The following is a 12,905-nucleotide window of genomic DNA, read 5'->3' on the forward strand; positions in this document are numbered from 1 at the left end:
TTCACTCTTCAAATTCTTTTCATATTCTCTACTGACTTGATCCGCGTTTTACCACAACAGTCGTGTCATTTTCAAAAAGGTGATTGTTAAGTGTTGTAAAAAAAATTTCCCCCTTTCAAGGTTAACAAAAATTGAATTATTTAATATTATTAATTTATGCGGTGTAATTCCAAGTATAAAATATAATTACATAACATTTTTATTTGGGTTATTTTTGAATGCGATTAATAAAATAAATGATAGCATTAACATTAGATGAGTAAAATTAAAAACCCAAGTAATCTGGTCAAGTTAGATCGTGTTTCTAATGTTTTCACAACATTTGGAAAAAACGTTACTTTTGAGATATGCATTGTGGTTGGGGCGTCAAACAGAACATATGACGATTAATACATCGTGTTCTTCATCGTTTCCTCTAAGTTTCCAGTGTCAGGAGACACTGGAAGCGTCCGCTGTCCGGCGCGCCCAGCGCGGTTGGTTCCGCCCCTGCGGCGCGCCCGCACTCTCTTCAAAGGCTTCCCTCAGAACTCAGAGCGGTGTGACGTCATGAAACGCGATGCAAGCTCCAGCAGAAGAGATGCCGGAGCGCAACAGGCGAGCGCACATCGCGAGCGCACAACTACAATGACAACTTCCTGATATCTTAACCAAAAGTTTATTCGAACTCTTTGCGCTTTTGGTTTTGGACATCAATGGCTTTCTTCTGTGTGCTGTGTGTGGTGCTATGCCTGATGACGAGATGATTTCATCACTACTCTCTAGACATTTGCTAAAGTGGAGGTCTGCAGTTGGGATCCTGTGGTACCTGTTGATTCTGTGTGATTGCTACAATCTGGATGTGGGGCATCCTTTAGTTTTTCAAGGACCCAATGGATCTTTATTCGGATACTCCGTTCTGCTTCATCAGCATGCTGAGGACACATGGTAAGTGCATTAAACATGCATGAGAAGTTTTGATATTGAAGACAAGGGTGAATGAGCAAGTTTGAGATTTAAGATTTGAGATTTGGTGGATTTTATACATTTTTAGTGCATTTGTTTGCATTTCTGAGCACCATTTAATGCCAAGTTGAATCAGTTAAATAAAATATATTTTCACGTGTGAATAAATATGGCTCTCACCTTTACAATCAGCATCAAACTTTCTGCCAGCATACATTTTATATATTTGTCCAGCTGTTAGATGTCTACTACTGATACAGTATATGTAGCTAATAATCACTGTTTCAAGCTTTAGAGTTGTTGGGAGTGTCTCTTCACATTTATTGTTCCAGAGATGACTTTATTATTATTTTTTAATTAAGTCTGAAATGATAAACTAGCCTAGATAGGCTTAGTGGAATATTGTTAAATGTATCAAATGGTGCAGAAGAACTTGCTCACATGGGCATATTTCATGTGAGAGTTTCTTTTGCCCTGAGTCCTGATTAATTTCAGTAGTTGACACGTCCTGCGGTGTGACATGCTTTTCTCCATCTAAAACATATTTATTGTTAAGGCTGATAGTTGGAGCGCCTGTGGCCGATTCCAGCTTTTATCCTCATACCAAAAATCCTGGAGCCATCTACAACTGCAGTGTGTGGAGCTCCCAATGTGAGCAGCTCCCTGTTGGTAGGTCTTCCCTCCTTTACCTTCAGAAATTCAGCTTTTCTTGTTGTTTTATCTATTACCTGAAGGGCAGAGTTGTGGGAAAAGGTTAATAATTAAATAGGTTGCTCTTAAAAGTTATGTAATATGTGGTTATTTAGCAATAAGTTTATTTTAGAGTATCAACCAATTTCATCAGTAAAGCATTTTACAATGCTTAAGAGATCAGTAGTTCATGTGGGGTCCAAAAGCTCACCAAAGCTTAGAAATCCCCTTTAAACCTGGGAAAACAAGTTTTAGGATTTTGTGCAGATGCTCAGGTGTTTTTTCTTCAAGTTAAGCACAAAATTCTCTTTAGATCACTCTCGAATCATGCTGGAGAACATGATCATCAGGTTTTGTCCATGTCAGCTCCAGTCATGCTGTCATTAAAGCTAAAGAAAATAACAAAATCAACATTTTGAAATTCATGAACTCCCCCACCCCCCATCCCCCCAAATCAGCTTTTTGATTGTTATATTTATTTTTATTTTGTTTTTAGTTTTATTGCAATTGTTTAATTGCAATAAAATTGTTATACTGATAATATAGTTAAAAAAAAAGAAAAATTTTCACTAGTAGTCTCAGATAATATACTATATATAATATAATAATTTAATTACATTTCATAATATTTGAATGTACTTTAATGATCTGTTAAACACTTTACATAATCTAACAGTGCTTGTTTTGTTATTCATAAAAGTAATCCCACTGTTCCTGTGGATTTCTTCCTTTCTTTTTTGTCCTTCTGTTTGTTGTAGACCAACTCTGAACAGTCAAACATTTCTATTTGACCACGTTATTCCGTTTAGACTTCACACTTCTGAATGCGCTCTGATTGAACTTGTGTGTGCTTTCTAGCCCCCTGACTGTGAAAACGTCCTGTGAATGAATTCCCCATGCGGGGTCAGCCAGACTGTGGAGGGTTTCCTCCTGTCAGGAAGAGGATGCTAATATTCCCAACCCAAAACAAGGGATGGGGGATAGTCTTCTTTGTTGGTCGAGCTACAGGATATACTGTATATAGCTTGCAAATAAAATGTCTCTGTTTAGTCAAGGGAAATGGCATTAAACAAATCATTTCCACCAAAAGCCATGCTGGGCTGGAGTGCACACACGTTTCAAGATTGTTAATGTGTCTGAAAAGGTTTCGTTATTGGTGGCATTTGCTATCACTATTATTATTGCTCATACTTAGGGTTAGTATGTGGTAACTTTAGCGTGTAGTTCACCGCAGTTCATGTGCTATAGATGGGTTTTTGAGGAGTTGTGTGCTACTTTTCTAAGCTATCAGTCTTTTTTTATCATTTTTATCATTCGCAAGTTTTCCCTGGCGAATGATAAAATGGCTGAAAACAACTATAATAGACTGTCATTGGGAGACTGAGCCATATTTAGGGACAAGATTTGGTTCTTAGGAGCCTTTTCACATGGGCCAGTATGCAACCACACTGAAAATACCTTAGCAACCACATGCAATACCCTGGCAACCATCTACAATATCACATTGTGATGTTGTGTGTGAGCAAAAAAACACATTTTCTTCAGAAAAGTCAAGATCTAGTTGCTGTTAACAGTAGAATTAATAGTTTAATATGGTTTTGAATGACATGGTTCATAAGTGATGCTCAGAAAAACCTCGTTTTCACTTGTGCACTTGACAGTGTCTTAGACAAGTTTTTCTTTTTACATCGTGTTACTTTCAGAGCACTGAGTTTTTGAGCCACAGGTGTGAATTTGCTTGAAATGAAAAACATTTGTACTGCATGTCTCTAACATTTTGCACAGTTTCCCAAAGTACCGTACACAGTTTGGGCTCTTGATTGATTGTATATTAATTTAGGCACATTTGACTGAATGATTTCAGGAGGTGTACAGCACTGTGGAAGACACTGTTTGGCAGAGAATGATAACCAGTGGCTGGGTGTGAGTCTGTCCCGGCAGCCCTCAAAAGGCCATGTTTTGGTATGTCTGTTGGTCAAAGCATACACTACCATTCACAGAGGCTGCATTTATTTGATAAAAAATACAGTAATATTCTGAAATATTACAATTTAGGATAACTATTTTCTATTTTAATTTATTTTACAATGTAATTTATTCCTGTGATGACAATTACTCCATTCTTCAGTGTCACATGAGCCTTCAGAAATTATCCTAATATGCTGGTATGGTACTCAAGAAAAATGTCTTATTTTTATCAATGTTGAAAACCGAGACATGCTACTATTCAAATATTTGGTGAAAAATGGACAAAAAAAAAGAAAGAAATACTTTTAAGACACATTAAATTGATCAAAATTGACAGTAAAGACATTTATAATGTTACAAAATATTTCTATTTCAAATAAATGATGTTCATTTTATTTGAAATAACACTGAAAGATTACTGAAAAAAAATGTTTTCAACATTGATAATAAGAAACATTGTTAATAAATTGTTAATAATAGAACACCCCAACAATAACTGATAATAATTAAGCACCAAATCGGCATATCAGAATGATTTGTTAAGGATCATGTGACACTTAAAACTGAAGTAATGACTAAAATTCAGCTTTAATTCGGAGAAAATTAGATATTAAAATATATTAAATAGAAAACAGCTATTTAAATTGTAATAATATTTCACAGTATTACTGTTTTTATTGTATTTTAATCAAATAAAAGTAGCTTTTGGTGAGCATAAGAGAATTCTTTCAAAAATGTAAAAAATCGTAATTATTTGAAACGTTTGACTGTTAGTTTAAATTTTTTATGGTTACCTTGTGAGTAAATGCATAGCTACGATTATTATTTTTAATTGAAAAATCTCCTATTTGCTTCTAAGTCAGAGAGAAGGTGGAAAATGTTAATGTACAACTAAGTTATGATTGTTTCATGTGGAATATATAGGATGATGAGTTTGATAAGTAAATAGTTGTTTACTTCACTCTATGCTGGTTTAAATTCTAGGCATGCGGACATCGGTGGAAGAATATCTACTACTCTAGTAAAGACAATCAGAACAAGCTGCCGCATGGTGTTTGCTTCAGACTCAGCCCAGATTTGAAACATGCCAATCATATTATCCCCTGCTATAAAGGTACAGATTTCCATTACAGTCATATTGGTTAGCTTGTGGTTCAAACAAAGCGTAACCTAAAGCAAAATACTACTAATTGTTCCTTATAGTGTCAAATGAGCACCAGTTTTCTTTTACTCTGTTTAGATCATCAGAGGAAGTTCGGTGATGGTTATGGGTCATGTCAAGCAGGAATATCAAATTTATTAACAGAGGTATAAGGAACTTTTATGGTGTTTTGATTGAGCTGACATTGAATTGAATTGATTTGGTAACAATATATTGTGTTTGTAGGACCTGATGGTCATGGGAGCTCCTGGTACCTCATACTGGACCGGATCCGTTCTTGTCTACAACACCACAAGCAACATTTCAGCTGCTTATGTGGATGGTGACAGTGAAGTTCTCTTTGGCAGCTATTTAGGTGAGTTCTCCAATTGATAACGTTGTAGGCTTTGTAACAAATCCAAGTAAGCTGTCCCATGTAGACAAGGTTTTTCACAGAGAAGGCCATCCCAGAATGCCTTGCAACGAGCATGTGGCGTGTGTATGAGAATTGCTGCCTATGTGCAGCATTCCAAATTGCCCATTTATGTGGTTCCATAATGGCTAGGAAGCTTCCTTAAAATGCAACTGCCTATGTAGGTAATATACAACAAGCCAACTCTATGGGTTTTAGAACAGGAATACTGTATGGTCTGTTTTTAATGGTTTGTGTATGAAATTATGTTGGTAGAAAATAAGTGATTTTTCCTTTTGGGGTTTAGGGATACAGTGATCTAATTTTGCTAAAATGCATTTAAGCATGCAAAAAGATAAATATAATTCAGTGATCATCAGCTTCTTAAGATGTGCAGCAGGAAACAGACTTTTGCTGTTATAAGGCATAACGTTCTTCTGTTTAAACAGGAAACAGATACTGTTGCATCTATGAGCATCAAACTGTTGCAAAATATGTGACAGGCTCATGGCAACCTATCCATACGTTCTTAAAAAACATACATTTCAGCAATGCCTCATTTTAGTCATTGGTATTGCATTATGTACATGTGATTTCTTGGGTTCGTTATCTAACAATAAAGTAGTTAAAATCAAATGTATTTGTGTACCACTTTTCACAATACACATTGTTTCAAGCAAATTGCAAGCCTGAAAAGTCATATAGATTAATACAATTTAAAAAAAGTCTATATTTTTATTTCATCAGCTAGAAATTGCTTGTTGTGAAAGCAGTCTCTGTAATATGACTTTTAAAAAATCATTTTCCAGTAATCACTAAATTAACAGTTTTCATTCAAGCCACACATGTGATTTAATATTTAATTTAAACAAGATACAAGAGTAACTTGAAAGGGTTAGTTTAGCAGTGTTATTTTAGTATTGAGTAGTATAAATCAAATCTTATTAATATTTTGAATTAATTTTGAATTTTATATTTTCCATTTTCATTTTAAGTTAAAGTTTTAGTAATTTTGTTGGCATAGATGTTTCTACGTCATTTCGAAGAAAAGTGTCTCCTAAATTAATATAAATGTATATTTATACATATATCATTATCCTTAAATGTTGACTTGGCAACTAGCTGAAATAAAATATTATACATTTTTATATTCAATCAAATTTTTATATTTTGTTTTATTTCAGTTAAAGTTTATTTTATTTCAAGTTTTAGTTAACCATAATTAGGAAGATTAGGAAGATATAGACTTTTGAAATAATTGTTTTATTATTATTTATTTATTTATTACAGTTTTTACAGTGGTTTTGCAGACTTTGAATGGGCAGTTAGGATATTTATCCACAATGTATGTTTTTTTTTTCATCAGGTTATGCAGTTAGTGCTGGACACTTTCTAGACCCTCAAAGCACTGAGATAGTGGGTGGTGCTCCCCAGCATGAACAGACTGGTAAAGTAAGGGTTAACACCATCACCACCATCATCATCATCATTATCGTCATCATCATCGCCTATCTGATTATTAGAACAGACCCTGTTTTGAAGTAGTTTAATGTTGCAGTTCTCTAGTTTGTTTAGGCTGTGCAAGAAAAGTTCTGGAACAAAAGGAGAATTTTGACAGAGCCTGTAGGTTTTTGTAGCTTAATAACAATCTTCTGGATACCATATACTGAATATCAGTAGTTGTGTATAAATGGATTTAGATATGAAACCCTCTTGACATCTACTCTGTTGGCAGTTGCGAACAGTAAATCTGTTAAACTGAACTCTTCTTCCATCTGTGCAGAAGAGGAAGTAGGTTTTTATTTGCAGATGTACTGAGTTTGCAGTGTTTATGAGTTGTGTGAGTAACTGTCTGGTGTCTGATGATTTTACCAAAGAAACAGAGACTGGAAAAAAGTTGTCAGGGAGCTACCATTCATATTTGTGATGAAACTATACTTAAATGTATTTCATTCACAAGCATATACAATCCACTGTTAGGCTGGTGTGTGTTATAGTTCCCATTTCCCATATTCCTGTGTTGTCTTTAATTCCAGGCTTACATATTCAGGATTGAGGGCAACACTTTAAAAATTGTTGCCAAAACCAGAGGCAAGAAGGTAAGAAATTTCAAGAATTTTAAGTGTTCCTAAGATATCCAGGTTCCAGCTGAATGAACACAATAGTGATGTTTGTTCCTGTCTACAGCTCGGCTCTTATTATGGAGCTAGTGTATGTGCTGTTGACCTGAATGCAGATGGACTGTCCGATCTGCTGGTTGGGGCTCCTATGTTCAGCTCCGTGAGGGAGGAGGGACGTGTAAATGTCTACATAAACCAGGGAGAGGTGAGACACTGACCTGATATATTATTTAATTATGTTTTGATACATACTTATGGGTTGATCTCACAAAAATAGTTTACCTTATATAAATATTTTTTTTTGTTTTGCTTTATTTATTGATATATTATATTCCTAAAATAAATATATAATTTTAATATATTATATATTATTTAATAATTCAATTATTTTTACAAATAATATTTTATATATTTAGATAAATTTAGACAATTTGCATCTCTAAAATGAGAAAATAATTTTTTTATTAATTTTTTAAACCATAAAGCTTTTGGGGTGGAATATCACCGGTATGTGTTCTTACTGGGTTTGATAAGATTTACCCATATATTTCTAACTATATCGGTAATTTTAGGAAGGTATGAGTTCCATTGTAATGCATTTGATGAAATGACACGTCTACATATTTAGAGCTGTCTTATCTTATTGCGTTGTTTGTTCAGTGTAAAAGTATGTATATTGGCTTTGATCGTGACCACCAAGGCCATACCAATAGAACAGGTTTCCTTTTCCCATAATGTCAAAACTTAACCACCTACATCACAAAGCACCTTGCTTTTAACATTTCACATGTGACTGCTTGACTGTCACCATTTACTGCATTGTTTTTGTTTTGTACCTCTAGCAAAAGCACATTTTCTGGTCACAGTTGAAGTGCAAAAACAATTTGGCCAGGGCTTTTGCTGTAAATGAACGGCTAACACAGGAAACTGTAAAACTAGTGCATTGCAGTCATTTGTGTGTAGTGTAAACAATATATGACTGCGTTGAGAGACTTTATTTATGATTAATTGGGGTCTAAACAGTGATGTATTAATAAATTGCAGAAAGATGTGTCAGATTTTTTTAATTCAGATTTTAGATTGCTAATTGTGTATCTGCTTATAATAATTAACGTCAAGCTTCTCTTGAAAATACCCTTAGTATCACTGTGTCTTTTTCTCAGGCTAAAATGAAAGAGGCAGACTTTGAATTAGTTGGGAGTGACTCCTACGCAGCACGTTTTGGAGAAACCATCGTGAACCTTGGTGATATTGACGATGACGGATATCCAGGTACAGTACTGTATGTCTAACACATCAATGTTTGTGTATGGATCTTTTATAAACATTTTCAGTTTGTACATTTCTCACGCTGAATTGCTTTATTTGACTAGCCAAGTTTCTTCAAAAGTTGCTGTATCATGTTTTGCTGTATTTTAATATTGTACTTAGAAGGTTTTTTTTTTCAGTAAGCAAGGTTTGATGTCAACCTCAATGTTTCACTTCATCATTTTGTTTCTTCTTTACATTTCAAAGCCTGTCTTCTGTCACTGAAACCCCATCTTCACATTAGAGTGGTTTCATGGCTAGTGTAGCGTCTGGACCAATCAAACACACAATGATATTGGTTAATCTCTGAATCAGATTTGGAGATGATCTTGGTTTTTTCTTGGTAGAGCGGTGGGTGTGGTTTAGAGACAGAACATGATTAGTTTAACAATTTAGATTAACAACTACTGTACTACTATAATGGACTACAGTAAAACCGCTGTTAAAAGAGTGCAACACACCCACTCACACATACTTTAACTTACTTGTCACAGTGTCACATTGTTACTGACTAGTGCCAGTGCATCAGCAAAAAGTATTCGTTTTCAAACCAAAATTATTATATAAAGTTTTTTCGTGATTAGAATCTGCTCTGTTATAAAACCTAGTGAGCTGCCTATTACCTACATAGGCAGCTGCCTCCTGAGAAAACATCCTAACTATGTGATATTCTAATAAACCTAAAAATATCTAGCACACTAAATTGATTTTTAGTTATATTAAACTATTTGTATTAGTTCTTGTCAATATTGCGTGCATTTTATGTATATTTGTAATGATTTCTCTGAAATGAATGCTTTCACTGAGCTTGCAGTGCTTTATGGGAATGTTTTTTTGAATAATATATCATATGTATATAATATTATATAATACAGTATATGCAATGCTATGTTAGAATTTGATGATTTGACCAAAATACTGTACAGTACCATTCCAAAGTTTGGGGATAGTAATTTGTTTTTAAAGAAATTAGTATTTTTATTAAGCAAGGATGCATTTAATTGATCAAAGGGGAGAGTAAAGACATTCAAAAGATTTCAAATAAGTGCTGTTTTTCTTAACTTTCTATTCATCAAAGAATCCTGAAACAAATTTCCACAAAAAATATTCAACATTTATAATAGTTTTCCTCCTTAAGAATTCTTAAGCACCAAAACAGCATATTATAATTATTTCTAAAGGATCATGTGACACTGAAGACTGGAGTAATGATGCTGAAAATTCAGCTTTGTGATCACAGGAATGCATACATATATATTATATACATTTTTTTATATATTTTTTTCTATCCAATAAATGCAGCCTTGGTGAGACATCTTTTAAAGCATTTTAAAAATCTTACTGACCCCAAACTTTTGAATGGTATACCTTAGAAGGTTGCATATCTATGCTGCCCACATTTTCCAACAGTCTTTAAAACGTTGTCTAAGTAGACTGAACACTAGGTTTTGGAACAAAGCTAACGCAACAATGCCTGTGTTTCAGATGTGGCCATTGGAGCCCCTCAGGAGAACGATCTGCGTGGTGCTATATATATCTACAATGGGAGGAGAAGTGGTATTGCACGGAGTTTCTCTCAAGTACGTTCTCCAGCTGCTGTTTATGCTGATATTATGGGCAGGGAAGAATGAAACTGAGGCGGGAAAGGTCAGACCTGAGCAGTCCTCCCCATCCTGTGCGAACTGCCCTATTGTTTTGAGTCTTTCTTGTTCTTTCTTCCAAACTGGAATACTAAGAGGAAAGCGTTCAGTCTAATCGCAGTCATTTCCTGAAATCCCTCTCTCTCCACTTATAGTTTCAAGAAGTGATCAGGACTAGACAAATCCAAATCATGAGAGTCCAGTTATAAAAGCAAATGTTTAGGAAGAACTTCATTTAATTATATTATAATAACTTCAGGCCAAAATGATTGCATACAGGATGTGTGTAGTGATTAGCAGCAGCTCTTGTGGTCTTGTAAAAGAACAGCATTGTATTGTGTAATTGTACTTACAGCATTGTAATTGTATTTACAGCATTGTACTTGTAACAGTATTGTGGTTTTCCAGTAATTGTACTCTCTAAAAAAATGCTGGGTTAAATACAACCCAGTGCTGGGTAAAATAGGGACAAACCCAGCAATTGGGTTGTTTTGACCCAGTGGTTGGGTTACTACCCAGAAGGTTGGGTTAAATGTTTACCCATTTAACCCAACCGCTGGGTCAAAACAGCCCAATTGCTGGGTTTGTCCCTATTTTACCCAGCACTGGGTTGTATTTAACCCAGCATTTTTTAGAGTGTAGAGCATGGCATGCTAGCAATGTCAAAGGTCATGGGTTTGATTCCCATGTAACACAAACAAATCAAATATGTACCTTGAATAAGTACATTTGGATAAATGTGTCTGCAAAGTGAAAAAAATTAAGGTATAATATGCAGCCATCTGGTCATTATTGCCGAATAAACTGTGACTGGTGATCTCTTCAAATAGATGTAAGAATGTCCATAAATAGGATAATTTGCATGTCTCTTGAAGTACAGCACAACTCCATTAGCATTTAATATGCCAAATGCTGAATCTAAATATCTTCTGAATGCTGTCTTTGTGCTTTCTTCAATGCAGAGAATAACGGGCTCTTTGTTGGGCAATAACTTCAGGATGTTTGGCCAGTCAGTGTCTGGAGGAGTTGATATTGATAGCAACAATTACCCAGGTAACGTTTTTAGCACAAAACATGAATAGGATATATTTCCTCAGTGAACAAAGCATGAATGGCTACAGTTCAACCCACACTACGTTCAAAAGTTTGGGGTCAGTACTATTTATTTATTTTTTTTTAAGAAATTAATACTTTTATTCAGAATGCATTATTATTTTTGTTTTTCAACATTTGCAGTAAAGACATTTAGAATGTTACAAAAGATTTATTTTAAATAAATGCTGTTCTTTTGAGTTTTTTATTCATCGAAGGTTCCTGAAAAAAGTATAATGGTTTCCGCAAAAATAGGAAACAGCACTGTATATTAAAATATTAAACTGTTTTCAACATTGATAATTTTTTTGAATACCAGATTGGCATATTATGATTTTTGAAGGATCATGTGACACTAAAGGCTGGAGTAATGGATGCTGCAAATTCAGCTTTGCATCACAGGAATAAATTACATTTTAAAATATATTCAAAGAGAAAAGATTTATTTTTAAATTGTAATAAGATTTCACAATATAACTGTTTTTTCTGTATTTTGATCAAATAAATGCAGCCTCTGTGAGCATAAGAGACTTAAAAAAATAACCTGTCTCCACTGTCCCCAGTCTTTTGAAGGGTAGTGTACCTGTTTGGTGTTTGCTAGTTTTGACAGGAAATACGATGATTTAGACCTCAGACAAGTTATTAGTGCCTAAAAGAGAGTGGTGTTACTGCCTCGATGTATAGTTGTTCAGTTCTGTGCACACTACTTGTATTTAATGTAAATGTGGTCATTACTCCCTGACTTTTTGGAAGTGAATTCACTTGTCAAATGTGGTTGCTACTTCCGAAAACAACCAAACTCTGCATGCACAAATGAAGAGCAGTGACCAAATTTAGCTAGCGTGTGTACATGGCCATATTATAACACCTCTTTAAAGGGGTCATATGATGCGATTTCAATTTTTCCTTTCTCTTTGGAGTGTTACAAGCTCTTGGTGCATAAAGAAGATCTGTAAAGTTGCAAAGACCAAAGTCTCAAATCCAAAGAGATATTCTTTATAAAAGTTAAGAGTCAGCCACGCCTACCTAAAACAGCTCGTTTTAACACGCCCCCACATATCTACGTCACGATGTGGGAAGATTTGCATAACGCCGCCCAAATGTTCACGCAAAGACAGAAGGCGTAACTTTTATTCTCGCTGTAGTATTGTTGTTGCCGCCGCCATGTCGTGAAGGCGCTGTGTGTTTCGTTGTGAAAGCCAAACTACTTTGTTTGGCCTTCCAAAAGAGGACGATATCTGCTTCGTCATGCCTGGAGCTGATCCGTGCTGGTCGCTGAGGAAATACATCAACTTTGCGCTGTGGATCACTGGATCGGCTTTCACCGTGGACGAAGCGGAGTCCAGCCCGGGGTCGTCACATGTGGTTGCCGCAAGCCCTCCGGACGCTCCTTCGTCGAATCTGCCGGCCGCACCGTTCTCAAGCCCGCCACCTCTGCTCACTCTAGCCCTCCGGCCGTTCCTCACTGTTGCCCCGGCAACAGCTCACTCTAGGCCGCCACCGCTCACTCTAGGCCACCATGTGTGACGCTGTGTTTCATTGTGAAAGCGAAACTACTTTGTTTGGCCTTCCAAAAATGGACACGACTAGAA

General features: G+C 35.4%; 1 protein-coding gene across 1 annotated transcript in view; it reads left to right on the forward strand.

Annotated features, from left to right (window-relative positions):
* Positions 1-532: 532 nt before the first annotated feature.
* LOC107676068 (integrin alpha-4-like) overlaps positions 533-12,905 on the forward strand; it is a 27,053-nt gene continuing 14,680 nt past the window's right edge. The window contains exons 1-12 of the mRNA XM_016470592.1: positions 533-924; positions 1,499-1,611; positions 3,497-3,594; positions 4,585-4,714; positions 4,841-4,908; positions 4,988-5,117; positions 6,520-6,605; positions 7,190-7,252; positions 7,341-7,478; positions 8,437-8,545; positions 10,067-10,161; positions 11,184-11,274. Coding sequence (XP_016326078.1) covers positions 725-924; positions 1,499-1,611; positions 3,497-3,594; positions 4,585-4,714; positions 4,841-4,908; positions 4,988-5,117; positions 6,520-6,605; positions 7,190-7,252; positions 7,341-7,478; positions 8,437-8,545; positions 10,067-10,161; positions 11,184-11,274 — 1,321 coding nt within the window. The 5' untranslated portion in view covers positions 533-724. The remainder of the gene's footprint in view (positions 925-1,498; positions 1,612-3,496; positions 3,595-4,584; positions 4,715-4,840; positions 4,909-4,987; positions 5,118-6,519; positions 6,606-7,189; positions 7,253-7,340; positions 7,479-8,436; positions 8,546-10,066; positions 10,162-11,183; positions 11,275-12,905) is intronic.

This window comes from Sinocyclocheilus anshuiensis, unplaced genomic scaffold, assembly GCF_001515605.1.
Source record: "Sinocyclocheilus anshuiensis isolate Anshui unplaced genomic scaffold, SAMN03320099.WGS_v1.1 scaffold1932, whole genome shotgun sequence".
Lineage (NCBI taxonomy): Eukaryota > Metazoa > Chordata > Actinopteri > Cypriniformes > Cyprinidae > Sinocyclocheilus > Sinocyclocheilus anshuiensis.